Source organism: Nipponia nippon, unplaced genomic scaffold (genome assembly GCF_047370975.1).
Source record: "Nipponia nippon isolate SJK-2023a ecotype South Korea unplaced genomic scaffold, ASM4737097v1 scaffold_7, whole genome shotgun sequence".
NCBI classification, from domain to species: Eukaryota; Metazoa; Chordata; class Aves; order Pelecaniformes; family Threskiornithidae; genus Nipponia; species Nipponia nippon.
In genome coordinates this window covers 152,887-177,976 of record NW_028262391.1, presented here as the reverse complement: position 1 = coordinate 177,976, position 25,090 = coordinate 152,887, and the positions used below count along the sequence as shown (strand labels likewise).

The 25,090-nt window shown below is 45.7% G+C and overlaps 1 protein-coding gene across 10 annotated transcripts in view; it reads right to left on the bottom strand.

Moving 5' to 3' along the window:
• MCF2L2 (MCF.2 cell line derived transforming sequence-like 2) overlaps window positions 1-25,090 on the bottom strand; it is a 182,457-nt gene that overhangs the window by 112,449 nt on the left and 44,918 nt on the right. For 9 of the 10 annotated variants that reach the window (XM_087738487.1, XM_087738485.1, XM_087738493.1 and 6 more), the window contains exons 3-6: window positions 17,082-17,196; window positions 7,304-7,394; window positions 5,935-6,054; window positions 1,947-2,063 (exon numbers count right to left, since the gene is read on the bottom strand). In XM_087738487.1, coding sequence (XP_087594613.1) covers window positions 1,947-2,063; window positions 5,935-6,054; window positions 7,304-7,394; window positions 17,082-17,196 — 443 coding nt within the window. The remainder of the gene's footprint in view (window positions 1-1,946; window positions 2,064-5,934; window positions 6,055-7,303; window positions 7,395-17,081; window positions 17,197-25,090) is intronic. The other variant, XM_087738486.1, reaches the window with a different exon arrangement.

Sequence of the window (25,090 nt, the reverse complement as noted above, 5' to 3'; positions counted from 1 at the left end):
AGGACATCAGCTTCAAAGCCAGGACTGGAACTTCAGATCCTCTGCCCATGCTTGCTGGGAAAGTCTGCTGTGTTTAAAATTTTAATTGAGGCTTTACTTAAGTTGAGGAGACTCTGAACGTATTTTTCACATTTATATTTATACAGCCATTGTTCACTTAGCAACAATCTGTCTTCCCTCTGACTTCTGAAAATGCGCATCTCCATCCTGCCTATCTGTACTAGATGCATTCCAGTTGCTCCCTCCCATCTGTTCATATTAGTACACAAACGCAAGAACAACAGCAAATACAGTTAAAATGCATAAATTCATTGGAGCATTGCTGTTTCTTTATCACTTGGGTGCACCAACACAAAACCTGTCAGAAGTCTATGGGTTCACTGAAGAAAGGGGAAGTGAGGAAGGCTTAAAAAGAATGCTGCCTTTTCAGAGTAGGATATATTGGTCCTACAAGTAGGACTTGTGAGATGTGACTAAAACCATTGTATCTAGTAGCAAGTAACTGCATGGGATGATTTTCATGATCATGCCCCAGTTTCTTTAGGGTATGTATTATCCCGTATAGCTCTTTATTCTTTACACTTTTTGATCTAAAACACCCAATGGTTTGAGTCAGTCAACAGCACTAGGGATGCTCTTACACCTAGTCAAACACTGCACAGTTGTTGCAAGTTGCATTCCCTTCTCCAGCAATGATGGGAATTCCTCATTTGCAACCATGACAGTTAAAATTATGCTGTGTGCTCAGTGAAAAACAAACTGGAGGTAGATCATCATTCAAAAGGTGCAGAGAGAAATTACATTCCACATATGTGAGCTGAAACATGCCCCAGATGAGGCAACGCTAGCAGGGTTCATAGCCTTCTTCCTTCTTTTTCCTATAAAATCACACCTGCTTTCGACATAAGCAGTACAGGCCCACATACGGTCTGGCTTAGTGCTTAGCAGCTGTAGCCTCCTGTTCTCAGCACTGAAGCTACTGGATTAAAGTTGGCTGAAACGTCACGCTTCTGACTGCAACACAGATAGAGCCATCCACAACCAAAGGCCGTTTACTAAAAGCCAAACACGTACTCTGTGGGCAAGAAAGCTCACAGGCTCCTACCCATGCAAGGTAAGAAAACAGAAACAAAGAACAATGCAGTGAGATTGCTGGACCGCTACCATTTAGCAACAGTTTAAAGCTGTTTCAGAAAAAAAGCACTGGCAGAACAAGATATGAGAACACTAAGAGAAGCAGCAAAGGGGATGAAGACAGTAGCTCAGCAAGACTGACAGTCAGGCTGTTTCAAGGTGCCGTGGAGGCCCGCGCTTCCCTGACGACAACCCCTCATCCAGCAGAGATGCTTTGGCTGACTGCACCACGCACCACGAGCTTATCAGTGCTTCACTTAGTAGCGTGCTTGCCCCCACCCTCTCCTGTGTGTATGAGCAATAAATTGTTTCACAGTCCTAAGTTATGTCTGTGGGGTTTTTTTCAAGTCTCTGTGCTTGGCAAAATTTTCCAAACAAATTTAATATAATTCTAATAATTTTATACGGACAGTAAAGCACAGAAAATCATAGCAGGGAAGTGACAAAAGTGATTTGACTTAACAAAGCCACCTCAGAAAAGCTCTTTTTCCGAGCATTAGACCTAACCTGCAGCTCAGCAACAACAGACTCAAACCCAAGCCTGCTCAGAACACTGCAAACATTGGGGCTACTTAGATGTGAGCTCAACATACCAGTCTTGCAAGTAGACCCACAAACACAGATGCAAACATTGCCTACGGTCTCCGAGAAATTAATTCATTTTCCTGGATCAGGGCCCAGCTTTGCCCGTTTTTGCCCTAGCAGAATCTGTAGGCTGAAATGCAGCTGAAGAGTTACTATTAATGGTTGCTTTACATTCATCATCTGGACAATTCTGGGTGCAGACGTGTAAGAACAACACCAACACTCACGGTTCGGTGATGTATCCACTGGCTGTGGCCATACTCCAGGGTTCCTCCCAGCTCCCGGGTCAGCTGACTTTTGTCAATATAGCCATGCAGATCAGAGACAGAATTTAACATGATGATCTGAAACGAATCCAAACACAATGGACTGAGAGAAATAACGAGCCCTTTCAGTCATTGTTCCTAGCATCTGGGTTTGCCTTAAACATATATGACCAAACCGCAGTTCCACCATAGGCAGTAAGTTCTCATTATGTATTTGTTCACGCAATGGCCACAGTTTATTTCCACTAGATTTTGCCTTCTCAACATGTACACGGCCATTCTTGAACTAACCATAATTTGACATCATCTTGCTCCTTCCTAGGCTGAGGAAGCAGCCATTTTGCACATGCATCAATACTGTGGGAGACACACCTGGCCCCGTGGACCTGCATGGGTTGAATAGTCTCAAGTAGTCCCCGACTCAATTCTTTTTCACTTTCAGCAGGTCATCTTCTCCTTGAACCCTGCTTGTAAACACAGAGGCCAGGAGACCTTGTTGGTGAAGAAACTGAGACAAAGACAGCACAGAGTACCTCAGCCAAAGCTAAAAGGAAAGCTATTCCCTGAACGTGTTACCAAATGCTGTTTTGTTATGATCAAAGCCAGAAAACTCAAAAACTAGATCATCCTGGAGTAGCCTCAGACTGGAACATGAAGTCTATGCACTACTTCTGAATTGCAAGTCACCTTTGAGAAAGTAAGCCTTAACTGCTTTGTAGCTCTTCCCCATCAGAGATGTCGCTGACAAGTTGGACATCTTTTGATACTCCAAACTTCACTGAAACTACAGAGGAACACTGTCATGCACTTTTCTTTTAGGAAGATGTTTGTTTTAACGTGATACATTCAGCATGAGCCACAAAGCAAATCTATTAATATTGCCAGCTATGGTACTACCCAACAGGGCACGAGTCTTCACCCTGCAGGCATCTCTGCAGGAGAAAGCCTAGGAGCAATCCAACATCCAGCTAAGAAACCCATCTTAGCGCTAGCATCTCCCATACTTCTTGCCAGACTGAAGACAGCCACATTCAGTAAGCTGGAGAATACAAGAGAGCAGCAGTTTAGAAGAGGAGGGCCTGCATAAGCAGGTCAGCACAGAACACAGAGCTGCAGTGGGGTTGCTTTATGGTGGGTTAGACCATCTGAATGAAGTCACAGCCTACACAGGTCAAAGAAGCACCTGCTATGGACAGGTTCAGCCTTTTGTGTATGCTATGAAGATGCTTTAATTCCCTTCCCATGATGGGAGGTTCCTTACGTAAGTCTCTGGGTGTTCCTTCTGAATTCCCAGATTTTATCTCAGATGAACCCTGGTGTATCTCCAATATTTCTGTATCTTGTTCCTGTATAATGATATTTAATCAAATAACTATCCTAATAGAGATTTACCTCAGGAGGTTTTATTAGCCACATTTGTATGTCAATAAGTGTGCTGGTTTTGGCTAGGATAGAGTTAATTTTCTTCATAGTGCCTAATATGGGGCTATGTTTCGGATTTGCGCTGACAACAGCGTTGATAACACCGGGATGTTTTAGTTATTGCTGAGCAGCGCTTACACAGAGTCAAGGCCTTTTCTGCTTGTCACCCCACCCCACCAGCGAGCAGGCTGGGGGGGCACAGGAATTTGGGAGGGAACACGGCTGGGACAGATGACCCCAACTGACCAAAGGGCTATCCCACGCCACATGGCGTCATGCTCAGCATATAAAGCTGGGGGAAGAAGAAGGAAGGGGCGGATGTTCAGCGCGATGGCGTTTGTCTTCCCAAGTTGTGGGGCTGGGTGGGGCTTAGTGGCTGGCTGGGGTTAAACCACGACAGTAAGTCACATAAATCCTGCATTTTCTTAATGTGTCTGGTTTATTATTTCAGCCTCTATTTCCTGCTCCTGTTTGATCTTCTGGCTCCTACTCAATCCAGTGTTGATTTAACCCAGCAAATCTATTTTACTGAATGTATTTGCAGTCTGATAGCTCAGATAAATGTTTAACAAACGTTTCCTTAACAAATGCACACCATATTCCTGAAGCCCCTTTTGAATGCTTAGGTCCTGGCCCTCACTCACTGACAGTTGTGATAGGAAATGCAACCCATCCATGGCCCAGTTATGACATTAATGTTGTCATAGTGTCAAACACACAACATGAACAACCAACCAGCAAACAATTTAAAGGATGATATTGGTATTAAAGATATGTACTGATACCTAATTCCTTGAGTCAGGATATCTCCCATGGGACAGGAACTCTCTGGCCCTTTTCTCATGCTTGGCAGGTGGGATGCTGTTTTCAACGTGGACAAATAGGTGTTGCTCTCGGTAACCTACCTGTTCTGAAAGGCCCCTCCAGAGAGCATGGCAGACCCCGGGAACTTAGGACACCTTTAGCACAACCCTACGCAACTTACAATAGCATCAGGCATATGTGGACAGCCTATATGTACATCTGACAGGCTGTCTGCAGACATCTGGGCAGGAGGCAGGCAGACCTAGCAGCAAGTATATCATGCTCTTAGTTTTTGTAAGACTGCTCTCTAAGAGCTCTGTGGACATGCCCAAGATGGCTCAAAATGTGAAAGTCCAAGAAGACCCCAAACTAAACTCATATCTTGATTTTCCTGCCTGTAAGAAAAGTAGTTACTATTTAATACTTAATGCAGTGCTTGACCCCTGCCTAGAATTAACCTCTCTTCCAACTTTGATAGTTTCAAGCTGGATTTGAAATGCAACACTGGCGTCAAATAAATTGCTAGAAGTACAAAAGGTGCTGAATTGCTAGGAAATGCTAGTCCTTGATGAAGTTGTCTCTTCCTGGGCTGCAGGCGCTGGTACAACAGTTGCTATGGTAACAGATTGTGGCTTATTAAATACAGGAACATCCATTTTTCAAGGTGAAATAAAAGATTTTGTTTTGTAATCAAACATACATCTTTACACCAATTTTGCATTTTAATTACCAAAAAACCACCCTTGCCAAACTACGGTCAAGGTTACAATTTAATCCACAATAACCAAATGAATATTCATGGTTCCTTTTCTGTATGCATTGTAGTAAATGGGCTGCTGTCTCTTCAGCAGAAGCATAAAGCGTCTTAAACACCTGAACTTCAAAATTAGGTATCGACAGAGCTAGAATTCATTGGAGAGCCATGGGGCTTTTGCAAAACCATATAAAACCACAAGCAAAATCCAAAACAATCATATGAAATCACTCCAGTAAAGTCATTGTGGAACACAGTTTGAGTCTGTTCCAGGATAGAATACCATTAATAGTCATCATTCAAGTTTATTTATAAAACACTTTGAAACCACATGCAAACATGCAGCTAGGAACAACTCCCAAAAGAGCTCTCATAGAATAATCTAAAACTTAAACTCCTTCAGGATTGATAACCTGCTTCAAATCACATTCTCATCAAGCCACAGCATATGCCAAGTGCATATAAAAAGAAGTAAAAAACAAACTTTGAATCTTGAGGGCATGGGGATCATAAAAGGCATTAAGAATAGACAGTGCTACGCAAGCACTTAACAGGGGCACTGTCAGGCTGTCAGCAGTCCCATGGATAATACACAACCCAGCAGAATCCAGCCCTAGCCCTTCACTGCTCTGTAGTCCTAAATAATTCTGTTTGTCACTGGAGTGAGAAGATCTACCTCTGCCCACATCAGGGGAACAGCTCCACTGAGTTAAGACTTAAAAACCCAGTCACATTTTATAGCTACGGTGACCTTCCACATGGGAACACATCCCTTAAATACCGTGAAGCGTCCACTGGTAATTAACTCTTTGGCATTACTATTGTAGACACCATACAGACCCAGATCAAAGTCCCCACTTGCCACTTGCAATCACATTTGAGTTACTAGGTTATGAGAAATTGCTGACACCTAAGAACTGCAGACATGGAGATAAAGAAAACACATGGACAAAGAAAATGCATGCTTACCGGTACCTTCATTTTAAAGTCATCCCGATAGAGTTTAATCCCAATGTCAGCGATCGTCCTTTGGATAAAGCGGGAGGGTCGCAGGACAAACACTAGCTGCAGGTTTCCTGGAAATGCTCCCTGCAAGAAATATAGAACTATTAGAAGGCACAGCTCTGCCTTACAGGAAGGCCAAGGGAATTTTCAGCCAAGTGTTTCCTAAAGGGGGCAAAGCAGGTAGGACTTAGTGAACCTTGCTCAGTCCAGCTGCTAATAATATCAGCTGGCCCATCCAGCACGTGCCCATTGTCACAGTCTCTAAAGGCAACAGAAAGACCAGCCCATGGATTTTACTGCCCAGCCATACATTGCTTTCCGATATGGATTTAGCACAGAGCTCTGAAGTTTGTGCCCTAGTGTCTTCTTCCCCCAGATCTGAACCACACGAAGCCCCTTTTGCACTACCACACCATAGGTTTTCCCATTTTTCAGGCTGCAGCCACTAGAGGGCAAAACTGGCTACATACAAAAACCGGCTACCCACGTTGGGCTTGGTGAAAGAAGCTGGTGGCACAGATGGATTCCCTAGGCTGACCTACCTTCTCACTCTGGAAAGGGTTTTCAGTCTTTTTAACCTCACATATTTTTCCCCACACACAGGCACTCAACACATTCATCAGACATGGCCCTGTCTGCAACACCCAGCCTACAACTCTCACGCACTCCTCTGAGCTCATCAAGCGTACAAAAGAACAATTTCTAGAAGAGAGCAGCTAAAAAGAACTGAGAATGAAAAGCAATTCTGTCTGAATTCCTTGAAAGAACTTAAAGTTGCCTTGGTCATCCTTACATCCTACACCTCTGTGTGTAAGTGCTTGCTCCTCACACAGCACATGCTCCTGGTAACAGATGTATAAAACCAGATACTTCTATCAGCACTGAAAATGAGTACTTAGCTCCGACTCTTACAAATGAGATATAATAAGCTATTAAGAGTTTCTGACAGAGATCACTTACTATCATGCAAACACAAGTCCCTTGGGACCTGCTTCTTTCCTAAGCAGGCCACATCATCACTCCTCAATGCACAGAAGGGTACCTCCATTAACACTCTTCTAGGAACCAACTTCAAATTACTAGAATTTACATTGCAGTCAACCCAGCAAATAAGGAATTTATCCTAATTCAGCAGTAAACAAGGCTGTGTAATTTGTTACTGCAGCTTCCTCCCTCTCTTATTTAACACTCATGAACTTCAGGGCAGGGGAGAATCTGCATCCACAGCCAGAAAACGGGAGCTAAAAATGAGCACACGAGACTGTATCCTGTGCTGAAGGTTCAGCAGATAATTTTAATTTCTAGAAGATAAATAACAAAAGCAAGCACTCACTGCTATCCGTGTCAGCGATGCCTTCACTGCGCTCCATTTGTCCCGTCGTCTGTCTATAATGATGATGAATCCGATGCTGGCAGCCTCCAGACTGCAAAACAGATGAAATAAGTATGCTGGGTTACATGGAGATGCTCCTGTTCCAAGGAACTGTACTGCAGCAAAACACAGCCTCTGTCAGATCACCCTCTAAGCCCATCATGAAAATGCAACGTACAGTGGAAAGAATGAATATTTGGCAGAAATTCACATGAAAACGGAAGCCGCCAAATTTTCTCTTTCCAGCGTAAGGCTAGCAGCTTACACAAACCATGAATATTTTATCTGCTAAATCTCTCAGCTGCTATGCTACTCTGCTGCCAAAGCTAGGTGATATGAATAGTTCGGGATCATGAATTACACTGTGCTGTATTGAAGGCAAAAACCTCACATCTTTTTTTTCCTCTGCAAAATAATTCAAGTTATGAGACACCCCACTTCAGTCTTCATTCTCCAAGTATGCCGACATCTGCCAGGGGCACTTAGCTCCAGAGAGTCAGCATCTCCCTGCTGTCACCACCTTGCCTGTGTACACAATGCCCCAGGAATTCTGGTAGACAAAGCAGGAATTGAAGAGTTATATCTTGCCAACCGTAAACTGGTTCCAGGGTTACAAGTCATTCAAAAGTATCCTTTTAACATACGTGCTAGAACAACTAGCTGTTCCATCTCAGTTCTTTTCAAGGAGGATCTGCGAGACACTGATTTGATGCTCCATCCCATCTACGTAGATCTCAGAAATATCCCATCCTCTCTCCCTCTCAAAAATCCCGCTTTGGCGTGCAAGGCTCCAGTGGGACTGCTCTGCTCTCTGCCTTCCAAGAGTGCTCAGAGTTGGAGAGGAGTCCTTGGAAGCTAATAAGAACGCACCAAGAAAAATCTCCAGAAGCTTCATTATAGCAGGATGGCTCAGTCATCTCTGGACAAACCAGAGGCAGGCAGAAAGAGTATAAATGTTGTCATAGTCAAAGCACATATTGCAATCCAACATCTAATTACAGATTAAGATCAAGAGACATTGTGTAAAATATTTCCTTGATCCCGTTTCCATTGCTCGCACAAGAAGCATCCCAGGAACACCACTTTCACGGGTCATTTTGTGCAAACTCATGTCAATAATCCACTGAAGGGCACCAACAATACCAAGTCTGCGCTGCTGCAGCTCTGCAGGATCAAGAACAGCAACCTGGAAGCCGAAGTGTTGTGCAAATCTGGGACGCCATGCAAGTGTTCCTAATAGTTCATGCTGGTACTAGGAAAACTCGCTGAACTTCCCACTTCAATATTTTTTACGGTATTCCTCTGAGAATTACAAAATTCAATGATAATAGACGATCTTTCCTCTTTAGTGCAACATGCAGCTCTTTACGCAGAGGACAGAAAATGTGCTTGCAGCAGTGCCTCTCAAGCACAGGGAAGATAATTCGCCAGTTTCTCCTTTGCAAATATATACAAATACATGCGTATCCTTCAACAGCCCAACAAGTGTTTCAAGGAAAACAATGCCCGGTGTGGTACCTATGTGTTTGCTCTAGATGTTAGGGAAAAAAGCTTCAGAGGAAGGCAACAAAGAAATTGGGTGTGTTGCAGACTGTTACAGAAAGGGCGTGAGAAACCAGACAGAAAAGTCTCAGCCTGGGGGCTTCCTAACCTGCCCAGAAATCTGCACTGGCTTTATCAAACTGCTTCTGCTGACAGAGACCAAAAACCGCCTTGGAAGTCTGGTAGGCACGAAAGGCCTGGGCAAATCAGCCTCGGCCTCCAGACCAGCAGGTAGTACCTCTGTGGACAGGGTGCCTGTCTTGCCTAACGGAGACGCATAGGATGAGGTCAGGCTTTTCCTCTCTACCTTGACAACTGATGGTACTGCATTATAGGTGAGGTGCCAGGAACTCTGGTTACGTCTCAAACAGAGAAGTCTGGGGTAAACTTGCCGATGGTTTGGGAAATCAAAACGAGCACAAAGCCATGTGTCATTTTCCTCCTTTGCTTGTGTGATACATGTCCAAAAAGTTCTTTTTTGTTTAGTAATTTGCCAAGAAACATTTAGGTCACTACGGAAAGAAAACAACTGCTAGAAATTGTAGGGTGCGAATGCACTCAGGATTCACAAGGGAAAGGAGAGGAAGGGTGGTTTTTTGCTTCTCTGTGCCCATTTAATACCCCCAGCACAGCATCTGACCGCAGGCAAAAGGCCGGGGTGGTGTGAACCCCCACGCCCCGGCGTCAGAGCCGCATCCGCCCTGGGCACAGTGCTCTGCCAATCCCTCTGCCACCAACAGCCCCAGTTACTCCATTTACTGCAGATGAACCTGGAAACTACAAGCCCCCAATCCTCCAGTTAATACAACCACCACCCCAAAAGGCAAAAAAGCCATTGAGAAGCTGTCAAACAGAAACACACTCTAAAGACCAGACTGATGGGGGTTGCACCCAGTTCCCTGGCCTAGGGAAGAGGAGACCATCCAGTCAACGCTGACTGCTGTCTGACCATCCACTCCACAGAAAACTGGCTTGTTAAAGACAGCATCAGACTCATTAACGAATACTTGAAAAAAAACTCTCCTACATACTATCCACCAGTTCAGACTAATCCAGAACAAAGTCTTCAAACATTTGATACCGATAGCACTACCAGTTGTCACAATCCAGTGCTCCTGAAAACAATCCCAGCAGCCTCGCTGCCCTCTTGCTAAAGCACAGACTCAAGCATGCTCTGGCCCCATACAGGTGGAGGTTGGCCCTTCCATTCGCGGTTCCTCAAATGACCAGAGAAATCAGTAATAACAAGATGGACTTAGGTTTCTTTGCTCTTGCAGGGAACAGGATTCGATCCAAATATCTGGCTAACCAGAACAAATACAAAAAATGCTTGTTGTGACTAATTATTCCAAGAGAACAATGTTACAATTCAACACCCATGTTGCTTAGTGTGTTATTGAAACTGGTCTATGGTTTAGAATAAAGTTGTTAGTAATATAGTGAGATATGAAAGGGGAATTAAGTCAATGCAATTCTCTATGCAACAGTTACATGTTTTGAGGACCTTGTGTCGTGGTTTAACCCCAGCCAGCAGCTAAGCACCACCCAGCCGCTCGCTCGCTCCCCCCACCCCGGTGGGATGGGGGAGAGAATCGGAAGGGTGAAAGTCAGAAAACTCGTGGGTTGAGAAAAGAACAGTTTAATAATCGAAGTAAAATGAAATAGAAGTAATAGTAGTAATAATAATATAATAATACAATAATAATATACAAAGCAAGTGATACACTATACAATTGCTCACCACCCGCCGACCGATGCCCAGCCTGTCCCCGAGCAGCGATCGCTGCCCCCCAGTTCCTATACTGGGCACGACGCCATAGGGTATGGAATAGCCCTTGGGCCGGTCTGGGTCAGCCCCCCCAGCTGTGCCCCCTCCCAGCTCCTTGTGCACGGGGCAGGGCATGGGGAGCTGGAAAGCCCTTGACCGGTGTAAGCACTGCTCAGCAACAACTGAAACATCAGGGTGTTATCGACATTATTCTCATCCTAAACCCAAAACACAGCACTGTGCCAGCTACTGGGAAGAAAACTAACTCTATCCCAGCTGAAACCAGGACACCTTGGAAAAGGCTGTCTCTGTAATATGCTTTATATATTTTTGACAGCCATGTTAATTTTTGAGAACCATGTTAAAGCAGCAGGGAGATAGGAATCTCAGAGGACATAATTTGAATCAATTGGATCACCAAAATATGGCCTCTACTCCAAAGAAACACACAATATATATTGTAATCAGCATCTAATTATGTTTTCAGCTCAGACTCACGTAACCAATTTGTAGCTGCTGAAACTCTCTCAGACGATAATTGGATGCACAGAATCAGAGGTTCAAATCTGATGCAGTTCCATAGAAACCAGTGATTTTTAACCAAATGACCAACAAAGTAGGTGTGTTAGCTGATGTTAACAAAATGCTGATTGTCCTGGTTTCAGCTGGGATAGAGTTAATTTTCTTCTTAGTAGCTGGTATAGTGCTGTGTTTTGGATTTAGTACGAGAATAATGTTGACAACACACCGATGTTTTCATTCTTGCTGAGTAGTGCTTACACCAGTCAAGGACTTTTCAGCTTCCCAGCTCTGCCCAGTGCACAAGAAGCTGGGAGGGGGCACAGCCAGCTCAGCTGACCCCAACTGACCAAAGGGCTATCCCACGCCACATGGCGTCATGCTCAGCATATAAAGCTGGGGGAAGAAGAAGGAAGGGGCGGATGTTGGGAGTGATGGCGTTTGTCTTCCCAAGTCACCGTTACACGTGATGGAGCCCTGCGTTCCTGGGGATGGCTGAGCACCTGCCTGCCGATGGGAAGGAGGGAGTGAATTCCTTGCTTTGCTTTGCTCGTGGCGCGGCTTTTGCTCTACCTATTAAACTGTCTTTATCTCACCCCACGAGTTTTCTCACTTTTACCCTTTCAATTCTCTCCCCCATCCCACTGCGGGGGAGTGAGCGAGCGGCTGGGTGGGGCTTAGTTGCTGGCTGGGGTTAAACCACGACGCTGATGTTGGTCTAAATAAATATACCATTCAACTAATATCAGATTAATAAAAATGAGAAAAATCTGTTCTTCACAAAGTTTATGATGTAGATAAACCACAAGTAACTATATCCATAAGCACCATATTCACACAAGCTGACTGCACATAGAAATTGCCTTGTTTTGCCCATCTGCCTGGTTTGCAAGACTGACTAGAAGCTTTCTAAAAGGAGCGCACCTGGAGGATTGGAGGCCTAAAAGAATTCAGAATCAGACCCTTATAATCACACCTTGGTCAGCGAACTGCAATGGAAGTAACTGGCAAGACAGCATCTGCCAAAAGCAACAAGTACAACTGTGATTTAAACAAACACAAAAGTATTCGTGCCAAGTAAAACCTGCCTCTGTGCCTCAGACTAACTCTAAGTCCCATTTTTAAGTCCCTCAAACCTGTAGATCAGAAGTCACTTAAAAAGAGAATTCTGCTGTTTTTTCAAGTATGTGTCCATGATCAAACAGTTCGTTTTTTTCAGATGTTCTTCTGCATGGGGATGTGTAACAGCACAAAAGCATTCAGGCATCAGATGCAACAAGGAAAATTAAATTCATAGATAATAGGAACAAGAGCTTATGAAATACAGATAGAGACAAGAAAACACAAGAGAAGCAGCAAAGGAATTTTCTCATTAAGTTAGGCTTGGCAAGAATTGTCACGGGGGTGAGGGGAGCTGGGAATAGTGAACATATGGGAATAGGAACATTGCTTATTGCCGCTGCAAATCACAGCGTTGCAGGCCAGTTAAAGAGACAGACTGAGGAAATGAAAGATTAAATAGATACTCATATAATTACTTGGAGAGCAAAACACCACGGAGCGTGCAGCCTAGCTATGGCGGGGCACTACTCGCAGCTCTCCCTCCGAGTGTAGTAACTGCAGCTGGCAGGCAAAGACAAAACCTGCCAACCAGCTGTGCCTGGCACATGGGGCTGAGCGGGGCTGAGCGGGACAGCACAGCCGGAACACTTTATTACCCAAACAGGGCAGGTACAATCCTAGCGGCGGAAGAGTACAAAGAACAAGCCAAGGCATGACATTTGAGAGAGATTTGTCAGGGTAAAATGAGAATCAGGCCATTAAGCAAACAATTCAGTTACCTACTGCAGTACATATCATTTACAACATTGAACTTATTACATTGTCTGAGATTAAATGGGTAAAAAAAATGGAGAATAGACTTAAAAATTACATGATCTAAAGAAGAAGGAAAAGAGTGGGGAGGGAAGATGAAAAACCACATACTGCTAAAAAGCAAAGCAGCTCAGCAGAGCACAGAAGGAAATACGGGAGAATATCGACATCACTCAATCACTCTGGCAGACTATGCAAAGGCAAGCAGCAAAGACACCATTCAGAGACACACCTCTGTAAATCTTGGCTGCTACAGGTTGATGGATGCAACAGGGCAAAGGTCTAGACAAGAGAGGTACCTTTGGACAACAGAAAACCAAAAATGGGCCTGTAACCCTGACACAAAGCTAGACCTCAGCCTTCTGTAATGCTATTCCCTGCTTTTCACCTTGATGTTCAGGATGGTATCAACAGACTTCCCCGAGACTGGTATTTGTATGTCTTTTTTAATTATTTTTTTTTTTTTTTTTTTTACAAGATAGGGCTGATTTAACACCTAAATTTAGCCAGGGAAACAGAGAGAGTGTCAGCAAGTGATCCTATTTCAGTCAGCAAGCCAAAAGGAAAAGCCATACCAAGGTCTGAATGTCATTTGGCACTGAGGGATGCACGCAGGCAAAGAGCCGTGGGAAGAAGCCTAGCCAAGATGGCAGCCTCAGTGCAAGTGGATGTACAGCCAGGAAACCCCACTCCCGTGTGTATCCAGAGGAAGGGATTTTGTTTAAACACACACACACACACACACACACTCTACCAATGTTTTCTCAGTGTCAGTACTGTAATATCCCTGCCCTCATATGGAAATGCATTGGGGTTTCTCCAGTTCTCTGAGAAGAGGGATTTGAAGACAATCCTGCACAGCAGATAAACATCAAGCTTACCTCCAAATCAAATTCTGGCATGTTTGCCTAGATCTACGGATGTCTGGCAGAGAGGTTCCCTTTCCCTGAATCCAGCGTGTGCAGTCAGCGGAGCTGTTCCATCCTCAGCTCTGAATTCAGGTTAGCCCTCGAACACTGATTTGAGGAGGCCAGGAGATGTCGAATTTCCTGACCTCTTTTGGAAGGAGAGAAGGGCACTTGTTTATCAAAGTAGTTGATCCATGTCAATTGGAAGAGAACGGAATTCCAGCCATGCAATAAAGCAAGAAAAAAAGGGCTTTCTGGCTCTATTGTAAGTGTGTATGCATAGAGGTATGCATGTGCACAGGCAATGTTGCTCAATGTTTGTGGATGTGTATGTATGTAGACCCCTTTGGTGGAGCACTCTTGTGAGCAGGTGTTGAACTAGAGGGAAAATTAATCAGATTACAAAAGCCTCACTGGGCTGATCTTTCATCCTGGAGAGTAGTTCATGTTTTAAAGCCCGGAAGTGCAAGGTTTACTTACAGCCCACCCCAAAATACTGTGGTATACCACAGCTGGTAAAGCAAATTTGCTCAGCAACGTCAAAGACAAGTGCATGCCTGTGCATCTGAATAACGACATTTGCCGTCTATCTTTATCTTTCCAATGTTTTGTCATATGGGCACAGAATATCAATCATTCCAGAGGGACTTAGAAAGTTTCTAACTCACTGAATGACGTCATCTGCAATCATAGATTGTATCTCCACAACTAGCACGAACCTTCTTCTACAGGATACACAGAAACAAACAGTACAAGAGACAGATATTCTCTCTACATTTGTCTGAGAAATTATGCTGATTTCTCCAGTTCACTGAGCTATGAATAAGGAAGTATTTTCTATGATAAACAGGGTCAGGGTGAACTGCTTTTCAAACTATACTTCATCTTACCCGATTCATGGCCATACCCTTTGTTACTCCACAAGAGTTAGAGACTATTCTCTTCTCTTACTCACTTTGTTTGATACCTGCACCTCTTCCTTGAGAATTAACGTAAAAGGTGAAGTACTAGCAGTGAAATAACATGTACAGGAATGCTGTCGTAACACACACAGTAGTATGCAGTACAGTAGTGCTGATCAAAGTAACAAATGCCGTCCCTTTACTGCTTGCTGAGATGTGACAGAGACACTCTCTGTGTACGGACCAGCCAACTGCAGATCAACAAAGCTGTGCTGCACCCAAACAGGTCCACTACTTATGCCACATCAAGATTGTACTTTGTATAATTATGTAGTAAATCACACAACCAAAGCTTGCTGCTTAGGTTCTTCCTCTTCTAAATTAATACCTTTGTCCCTCGCCATCTACATAAAGGGTGGCAGGTTTCAAATAGCGACTCAAGAAATGCGGTCAATCTTTCTAAAAGCACTGCAACAAAGACTAGCAAACTCCCTGGAAAACTCACATCCCTACAGTGTGATCTATGATTGAACTTCAGAGTCAAACCAATGTGCTGGTATGCAGAAAATGTAGGTTCAAACCCCAGCCTGTCACTGACCTTGGAAAGGTCATATAAATCAAACTGAATAGTCACTTACTCAACAAAAGTTCTGGTGAGCCTGTCTGTAGTGTAAGATATTACTTACACATATCTCATCATCTGTAAAATAGGAATATTGCAGCTCTCCTGACTTACAAAGTTGTGAAACTTAATTCATTGTTCTTTGCACATTGCTCTGGGATTCCTCGGGGGAAGACAAAACACAAAACTGATAAACTGAATCAAAGCAAAGGTCCCTCTAGCCCAATACCCTGTCTCCAGTGCTGGTAGGTAGTGGATACTGAGGCAAAAGCAGAAGGAAAGTGAGAAGGACAATCTTTCTCTTGTATATTCTCCCAAGTCCCAGCATTAAGGAACATACAGATTTCTTCAGCCAGAGTTTGGATCTGAGCCGTTGTATTCAGCTGCCATTGATGGAGATATCCTTCACGAGTCTGGCTAATTTCTTTTGAACCCATCTGTACTTTTGGCTTTCACACAGGCTGAAGAAGCATACAGCGTTTCTGTCTATCGTGTTGACAATGTAACGTGCTAGTTCCCCAACATGTGACAACATTACTGGGAATCACCCACCAGCATACCACGTACAAAGAACCGGACAACCAGTTTTGTGTTTTTCTCAGCTACTATTGCTGTTTCATTAACCCTGAAGCTGGTCATCCTCCCAGTCCTGAAGCTGGTGAAGAAATGCATAAGAGTTTCTCCTGGCAGAACAAAAGCCCTACAGAGCAGAGTGAAACAATGAAGCTGTTAAGTTCACAGTGTGTGGTTTCCCTCAGCTTGCTTTGGCAACGCAGTATGGGGAATACATGTAGGTGGAGTTGGAAAACTTCTTACTCAAAGTTGAAGGAGGCACGTTTTCCCCTCATCATCCTCTAAGCACCTTTATGCACAAGACCACAGGAAATAATAAATCCCTGCTCTGCTTCTAACTAACACAAACAGCCATGGTCCAGAGACAGGATCAGAGGACTGAAAAAATATTAAGCTCTCTTTTTGGATAAACAAAAAGTAATTCAGCAGCCATGCCTTAGTGCATTTCCTCACAGCAGCAGAAGTGAGTTTCTTTCACTATCCTTGCACAGCCGCAGGCAAACAGCAAGGAAAACACCCTAGCTGTGGAGCAATCTCACAATAAACAAAGCATCAGAAACCACACAGTATTTGCCAGAATCCTGTCAACAGGGCACCTAGCTTGCTTTTTCAGAAAAGAGAAAGCTTGCACAGAAAGATGCACTCAGAGAATAAGAAGTAACAGGACCTATATAAGTTTGGCTCCTTCCAGATACAACCCTTCCCTTCTTACAGCCAGCGCCCCTGAGAGTTTTCACAAACAGCCCTTCTTAGCTCCCTTTTTGATCTGCTATCCTTACTGCTGCTCTTCAGATCTACACCCCCCCCCACCCAGTTCAAGCCCTGAACAGAAAACCTGTCCTCTGTGAAGCTTTCTTTCCCATGCAAATGATGTAAGTGGTTCCTAGGGCCTCCTGGACATGGGAACCTTTCACACGGACTGGACGGATGCAGAGCCACCGGTACGTCCTGGCAGTGGCACTGAAAGCAGTGAGCCACTGAGGAAGCAAAGCTCTCTAGGAAATCAACAGACATTTGTGCTTAGCCTCACCTGGGAATGCTGGTTAGATATGTGACCACGTTCAGAAAATCTTCATCAGGTATGTCACTGAATCCTGCAAATTCGGGAAAGGTTATAATGGGTGCCCCATCCTTCCCTCTTCCTCCTGCAAAAGAGAGGTTGTAAAGATTAGGTTGTGATTTTATGTGTTTGGACAGACTGGTTGGTACTCAAATGGGAAACACTGGCATATCCCTCACTGAAAAGCACCCAGACCCAGTACACGTGCGATCAGCTTCCCATTCGATATTATAATTCACTGTACTTTCATTACCTCAGTTTACTCCAGCTGAGATTCTAGCCTTTGTTGTTTATTCTCAGCTTTTTTCATGAACCTTCTGCATAATTCAGATTAAGTGCTTTCTTTGGTTCTTTGTTTTCCATTTCCAAGTAATTTAGTGTGATAATATTACAACATTTCCCTATATTATCCTGGTTTCAGCTGGCATAGAGTTAATTTTCTTCCCAGTAGCTGGCACAGTGCTGTGGTTTGGGTTTAGGATGGGAATAATGTCGGTAACACCCTGATGTTTCAGTTGTTGCTGAGCAGTGCTTACACCGGTCAAGGGCTTTCCAGCTCCCCATGCCCTGCCCGGTGCACAAGGAGCTGGGAGGGGGCACAGCTGGGGGGGCTGACCCAGACCGGCCCAAGGGCTATTTGTATTGGGTTTGCGTGGCAGGGGTTTGGTAGCCAGGGGCTACAGGGGTGGCTTCTGTCAGAAGCTGCCAGAAGCTTCCCATGTCTGACAGAGCCAATGCCAGCCGGCTCCAAGAGGGACCTGGCGCTGGCCAAGGCCGAGCCCATCAGCGATGGCGGTAGCGCCTCTGGGAGAACAAATTTAAGGGGGGGGGGGGGGGGGGGGGGGGCCCAACTGCACAACTGCAGCCGGAGAGAGGAGTGAGGATAGGCGAGAGGAGCGAGGATAGGTGAGAGGAGCAGCCCTGCAGACACCGAGGTCGGTGCAGCAGGAGGGGAGGAGGTGCTCCAGGCGCCGGAGCAGAGATTCCCCTGCAGCCCCTGGGGAAGCCCATGGTGAGGCAGGCTGTGCCCTGCAGCCCAGGGAGGTCCGTGGTGGAGCAGAGACCCACCCGCAGCCCAGGGAGGTCCGTGGTGGAGCAGAGACCCACCCGCAGCCCAGGGAGGACCCCAGGCCGGAGCAGGGGCAGAGTGTGAGGAGTCCTCCCCTGGGGAGGAAGGAGCGGCAGAGACAGCGTGGGACGAACTGACCCCAGCCCCCATTCCCCGTCCCCCTGTGCCACCGGCGGGAGGAGGTGGAGAAATGGGGAGTGAAGTTGAGCCCGGGAAGAAGGCAGGGCTGGGGGAAGGTGTTTGAAGATTTGGGGGTTATTTTCTCATTCCCTTCCTCTGGTTTGATCGGTAATCAATGGAGCTAATTTCCCCCAGTCGAGTCTGTTTGGCCCGTGATGGCAGCTGGTCTCTCCCTGCCCCTGTCTGGAGCCTTCGGTTCCATTTTCTCTCCCTGCCGGGGTGAGGAGGGCAGTGACAGCGGCTCTGGTGGCACCGGCCCCCAGCCAGGGTCAGCCACCACACTACCGTCTTCCTTCTTGACATCTGGTGATGTGGTGGCTTTGTCAGGACACTACCTTTAGCCCCTATTTTTCATTCTGAAGGTTGAATATTGCTTTAATTATTTCTGAAAATGAGTCAGTTGTGTTAGATCATCCACTAAACTCACCCTGCTAGGGGGAAAACAGGCCTACAGAGATTCAAAAGGCATTCAGCCACAACACAAAGAAGGAATACTATCATTCACACTGCACTGAACTGGATATCAAATTCTGCGCAGAGCTACGGCCTACACATTGACCTCCGCATCGGCCTTGGGACAAGGGCACACGCAGATGCACGGCAGCTCGATCTCGGGGCACGCTAGCTAGCTCTCTGCAGGCAGCAGTGCCACAGAATACGCTGCCATGCCAGTCTGGTCAGACTTTCCCCTGGCTGCTCACTGCACTCTGGAGACCAGGAACTCCAGCCGCAGGGACCCGGTCAGGATGGTTTGTTACAGACGCTTGGTGACATCTCCTGGACACAAACAGTAACGGCCAGGAGAGTGAAGTGGGAAGCTTGTCTGCTCGCTCTCTCCTTGGAGTTCAGTGCGTGCCAAGGTATTTCATAGATGGTATCTTGTGCATTCACGTGGTTCCAGGCACCGCGCCTTCCCATTCACGTATTTCAGATATGCGAAGATACTCTAAACAGGGGAGATGTAGTAACCTGGAATATTTTGGTTTAAAGCAGCAATATTCGCCCCTGGAGGATAAGATCAAGATTTCCCTGGATCCCCTCCTTCAACACCTGATAGTTTACCTGCACTTATACTCAAGATTTGTTTAAACTACAAGTTTCAACATGGCACTTCTAATGCTCCTGCTGACCAGGGTCTCTGTGTCCCTTTTATCTTCTCTTCCTCTTGCATCCACATTCATACATGTGCTCTTCTTCCTCTGGCCCCTTTTCCCCAAGCTAGATGAGGCAGGCTGATGATGCACTGTATGTACGTGGGTGTGTATTTTTGTCACAGGATCTTCTCCTATAAAAAGCCATCCACGGAATGAATGTACGCAGACTGAACGCTGACTTCTTCCCTTCACCACTGGCAACAAATCTGTAAGGACTGAGCGTTCCACTGAGAGCCAGGAGCCCCTTGCCTCTGACGAGGCCACGCACCCTTAACAGCTCCTGGGCCCCGTCTCATCCTCCGAGGCGCAGGCAGCACTTCCCGCTGCAACCAAAGCAGCGGGACGCTCAGGAGGTTACTGAATACTTCTGCATTTCAGACAAGGAAATACACAAGGCAACCCTCCGTTCCTGCCATACCATGAAATTAGGTGAAGTCTGAGGGAGTTCTGTGATCAGAAATTGTTAAGTACTATGACAAGGAAAGAGCAGGAATGTCTGAAGTGTTGGGTAAGAAGCAATAACACAAATATGTTCGAAATGGGTTGTTCCTGCCCATATCTGAACCTTGAGCAGTAGTTGAGTTACAAGGGAAAACAGTCCATACCCATTTATCCACATATCTAGCAAGGTAACAAGAGTGGATGTTAAGGGATATAAGGGAAGCTCCTTATATACCAAGGGTGTCTGGAAAACTCTCTCCTCTGGATGAGAGAACAGTTCCATACCTCTACATGTTAATGCCATTTTTTTTTCCTGATGCTAAACCAAGATTTGCTGCAGTATGCAAATTTCTGCAGAATGTGAATTGACAAGCCGCAGCCCTTTTTTTCTGGGCCATCAACCTTGCTTTCTAGGGAGTTGCCACCAGATTTCTTCTGGTCCTTGAAACACTGCTACTGAAAACTTGAAAACACTGAAAAACTTGAAACACTGAAAACGGCTACTCAATGTCTTGGAAAGGTAGAGAGCACAAACCAAAAACCAACAGGGTCAGTCTTCAGTCAGTTCCACAGCCATAAGGACTAAGCGCATGGAATTTGGCCCCAAGGACTCTCTCTGTATATGACCCTTGCACTTGCTGGGACTGCACATAACCCTCACACTCCTGGGCATCACTTGTGAAAAGAGTCTAATTGCTGAACAGAAAATTTTACAATCCATCATAAGTAAGGCAGACAGGGACAGAACTAGCTCCAGCAGCTCCACGGAAGACCAAAAGAAAATAGTCCTCAAGGGGAGGGGGAAAAAAAAAAAAAAAAAAAAAAGACATTTTAAGAAGAAAGTGAGGGCAGGAAGGAGACAGGAGAGCAGTGCTGAACAGAGTGAGCACCACGAGCACAGCACAAGCCGAGAGGGTTACACCACAGCTACCCGCAGCACATCTGCTCTGTGCAGCAAGATAAGGAGGCCCAAGGACTGCCAGGAGCGAAGGAGCTTGACGAAAAGCCAGAGCAACATGAGGCACGAGCTGAGCTCAACAGCCCCATGGAAGAAGCGAGCAACAACTTGAGTTTAGTACAGTCAGGAGAAACAAAGATACACTGAAAAATAGCTATCAGGAGCATGGCCATGCCTGGCAGCTGTCTTCATGCAGTGCACAGGCCTCTGCCTCGCTGACTTGCAGCTTCCCCAGGCGTCATTAGATGCCAGTCTGCAGCACTCTTCAAGCAACCCAGCAGCTCCAAATGCTGGTGCCAGGCCAGGGAAAGAGCAGCTGGTGGCAGCAGCCGTCGCAAGCAGCAGCCACAAGAGCTGGCAGGAGGGGAGGCTCAGGGCTATCCCTCTGGCTGAACTAACAGGAGGCTCACTCCTAACCCTGCCTTAGAGCAGCCGGGCCATCCCACTGGCAGTCTGCCGTGGGTCACTGCTCCTCAGTCAGACCCCAGCCTGCTCTGTCACAGCAAGCCCCAGAGTTCTGCCTGCAGAGGAAACACATCCAGATTTTGTCTACCATCTCCTGATGCTCTGAGCTCCCCTCCCAGATAGCACCCACAAACACAACACATCCTCCCACCGCGATTCAGCTCCATCAGTTTCCTTCAAGGGGTCCATCTCCTTTCTGCTCTCTGCCTCTGCAGGTAGCAACCTGCCTTGCATCCAACCCAAGCTCACTGCGTGAAAGGTAGGGACCCACCGCTGCCGGGGGAAGGGCATTCGGATTAATGATCTTGATGTACGATCAGAGGTAAATTATCAGCAAGCAGTTAAATCATTTCCTATGCATTCAGGGTCACACACAGAGGTGTGTCAAGCTCAACAACTTGGAGCACAAACAAGGCAGACATCAGGAGCTGGAGGAGCAGAAGGCTGGACTGCCTGGAAAAAGGCAAGACTTAAGAGGAAAAGATGACAGTCAGCTTGACCTTCTGCCTGGTTTGCCATTCAGAATGATGACAGCATCCCTTTCCTCCTCTTCCCAGCCACTATCCTTATTTTCCACCCCAGCTTCTTGCTCATCTTTTCCTCTTCTCTTGTAGCCCGAGGACAAAGGGACAGGAAGAACCTGGGTGACAGGACAGAAGTACAGAGTGAATGTGGAAGGGAAAGAAAAGTAGGTGAGATAGCGCACAAGCTGCATCAGGACAGTACAAGGCATGGGAACGGGACCATCGCTCGCTCTTATGTGTGCTAATTCCCCAAGTCCCAGGACACAAAGCAGCATTCATGGTTGCTCCTATTAGACAGACTTTCCAGCTGCCAGTGCAGCCTGGGTAGCTGTTACAGGGAAGATGGGGCCAGTATTCAGCTATAGAAACAAAACAGCTGAAGTATTTGGGGGAGGAATACGCATAGGGTAGAACGGGATATGGCAGCAGAGAAAATGTAATTTTGCTTTGCAGTGTAAAGGGTGTGATTGACAAATGAGGTGTGACTGCTGAATTCTGAGAGCTCTCACAGCTGAAGCTGCATGTTGGTATGACTGATGTAAAAGCAGCAAGCCATCACAACTGCAGGCCAAGTTCCTGGACACGATGGGGATCCTAGGAAATCTCCCACTCCCCAGTTCTAACCCACCTACTGCCTCCTGTCCAGGGACCAAAAACATCCATGGTTTAGACAATCAGGGGCTACACTGATGTCCTATTCCAGAGCCAGCAGCTCTTCTTGTAACACCACCAGCAGGATTCATAGAGTAACATCTAACTAGAGCTTGCCAAATACACCGAGTCCCTTAGGGGGGGAAAAAAAAAGGCAACAAACAGTCTATGGGCAGAAGTTGCACAAGTTTGTCTGCAAGTTTACAGTACGCACCTCCCCAGCCTGCCACAACACCAACTCATCAGCTAGTACTGGAAAGTTTTCTTTCAAATTTTGCTGACACGTGCAGGCTAACTGCTTGGGTCTGCCAACATGCAGAGAGCTCCCTTAGTCATAGCAGACCTGGGTACAGTTCATCTCCTGGGTCAGACAGCTGAAGAGTTCAGTGATATCTTGGCTGAAGTTTCACTGCCTTGCTCAGGTTTTGCTTTTTCCATTGCTCTGTTGTTTTGGTTTTCTGTGTTGATTAAGGGTTGTGAATGCTGAATTTCTCATTAAAGTTAAATCATGCTTCCTGGGTCTAGATTTTTACACAAGCTCCAAACTGTCCTTTTGGCAAGGTCAGGGCAGGTTTTCCAAAAGGCTGAGTTTAAACAGGAAGCAGATGGCCAAATACCCTCCAGGCTTTGGAAATGAAATCAACCGCCTTTGGAGTCAGTTACCATTTTCAGTCTCCCATCCACTGAAGTCCATTGACTTAACAAGAGCAGAACACAAAGAAAATGAATCTCTGCTAATACACTCCATGACAGTTTGCCTAGTAAATTTGTGATTTAGTAACAGGATACATTAGTGCTGCAAATGGCAGATTTGGCTCTTTGACAGAGTAATTACAGATAACAACAGGTTGTGAAGCTGCAGATAAAAAGGGAGGGGGTAGTAGTAGTTCCAAGAGCAAATTGGTACAACAGGTTGTTAGTCTGTCAGCAGGACAGGAACAGTATTCTACCAGTGGTTCTCCATTCTTCAGTAAAAACTGGTGTGTGTTAGAATAGCCAGGTTTTCAGTACTACCCAACTTTGTGATCTAGTTCCCTTAACAGCTACAGGAAACACACACACTTAGCTGGGCATTCCTGTGTTGTCACAGCTGCAGGCCCATAATTGCAAGTTCAGTTTTCAGGGAAAGGAAAGAGGCAGTAGTGGTTTCAAAACTAGAATTTAACCACAAGAACCAATACTCCCATCAGATCTCACAAGCTAAGCAGGGCTAGGTCAGCGCATGGAAAAAGGGATGACCAAAGGAGAACTACGTGATTAAGGACATTGTCACGTTACACTGCAGCCTTTTCCATGACCACAGCAGACCAGGGAAGGCTTTGGAGAGTTTCCCTGTTCTTGGCATGGACAGTAGAGTCTTTGGTTAGTCTGGTAGCTAGACAGCCAGGACAAACAGGAGGCTGTTGGTATCTAATATGTTCATTATAACTAGACCCTGACACAATCAAACACCACGCTCGTTAGGCCTGTTACATAATTCCTGCCGTCTGCTTGGAGACTGCAAGACCGTCAGGTCCTCTTCTAAGAGGTTTGTACACAGCAATAGTAGAGGAAAGTGTTTCTAATGAGTCCTGTCCAGAGAAAACAAAGAGCCTTTGACTTCAATCGCTCTACTCCTTCTTTTCTGCTTTACTGCAAGGGAATGTTATGGTTTCACTACACCTGCCTCAGCTGCCAGCTGTTAATAACAAGCTGATATTAACCAAATAAATATTAATTTAGAAGAAACTCTGCAACAGTCAACCAGTTACTTTTATTATCACTGGACAAATGGATGTGGGGTTCACAGGACTGAACAGGAGAGCCCAACAAAGCTGGAGGCCGTGGAGTAGCACAAACCATACCCACTGCTAACATCCCCGGAGCTCTGCATGTGCGTGCACGGAGGAGGTGGCTAGCTGCCCTCTGGAGGCGGCAGCCTACAGACTGAAAGAAAGAACCCCAACTGGTATAAATCAGCCTATACTATTTTTATGAAGTTGTTCAGAAAAACATATTATATGCCCAAAACACTCCTCAAGTACATTGGGAGTGTCTTTTACTGCCCATGGTGATGGGACCAAAGAGCAGAGGGGGGGTTTCAGACAGTGGCTACCGAGCTGGAATCTATCAGCATGGAAAACCAGGAGATGGGCTAAGTATCAGGAGATTTTCAGTCTCCATGTAGGCAAGCACCAAAGCACCAAAATATTTGTGGTTGCTTGAGCCTAATGAAAAGCAGCATGCTTTAAGGAAAAGCTGCAGAGCCATCGGGGGGGGGGGGGGGGGGGGGGATCAAAATCAAATGAAGTCATTTATGTGTGCATTACTTTATTAAAGTGAAATGAGGCAGGAGAGTGCCCAGATCTGTTTTCATTGGATGAAAAAGCCAATCTTTTGCTCAAGGAAAGTTACACTTATTTAGAGAAATGCATTTTTGAAAAGTATAGTCATTTCTGGCTTGTACCTAAACCTCAGTTTGCAGGAGGCAATAAAGGGATAGTAAGGAAGATTCCTGCTATATTTTACTTATGACCCACCACTGGTCACCAACAGAA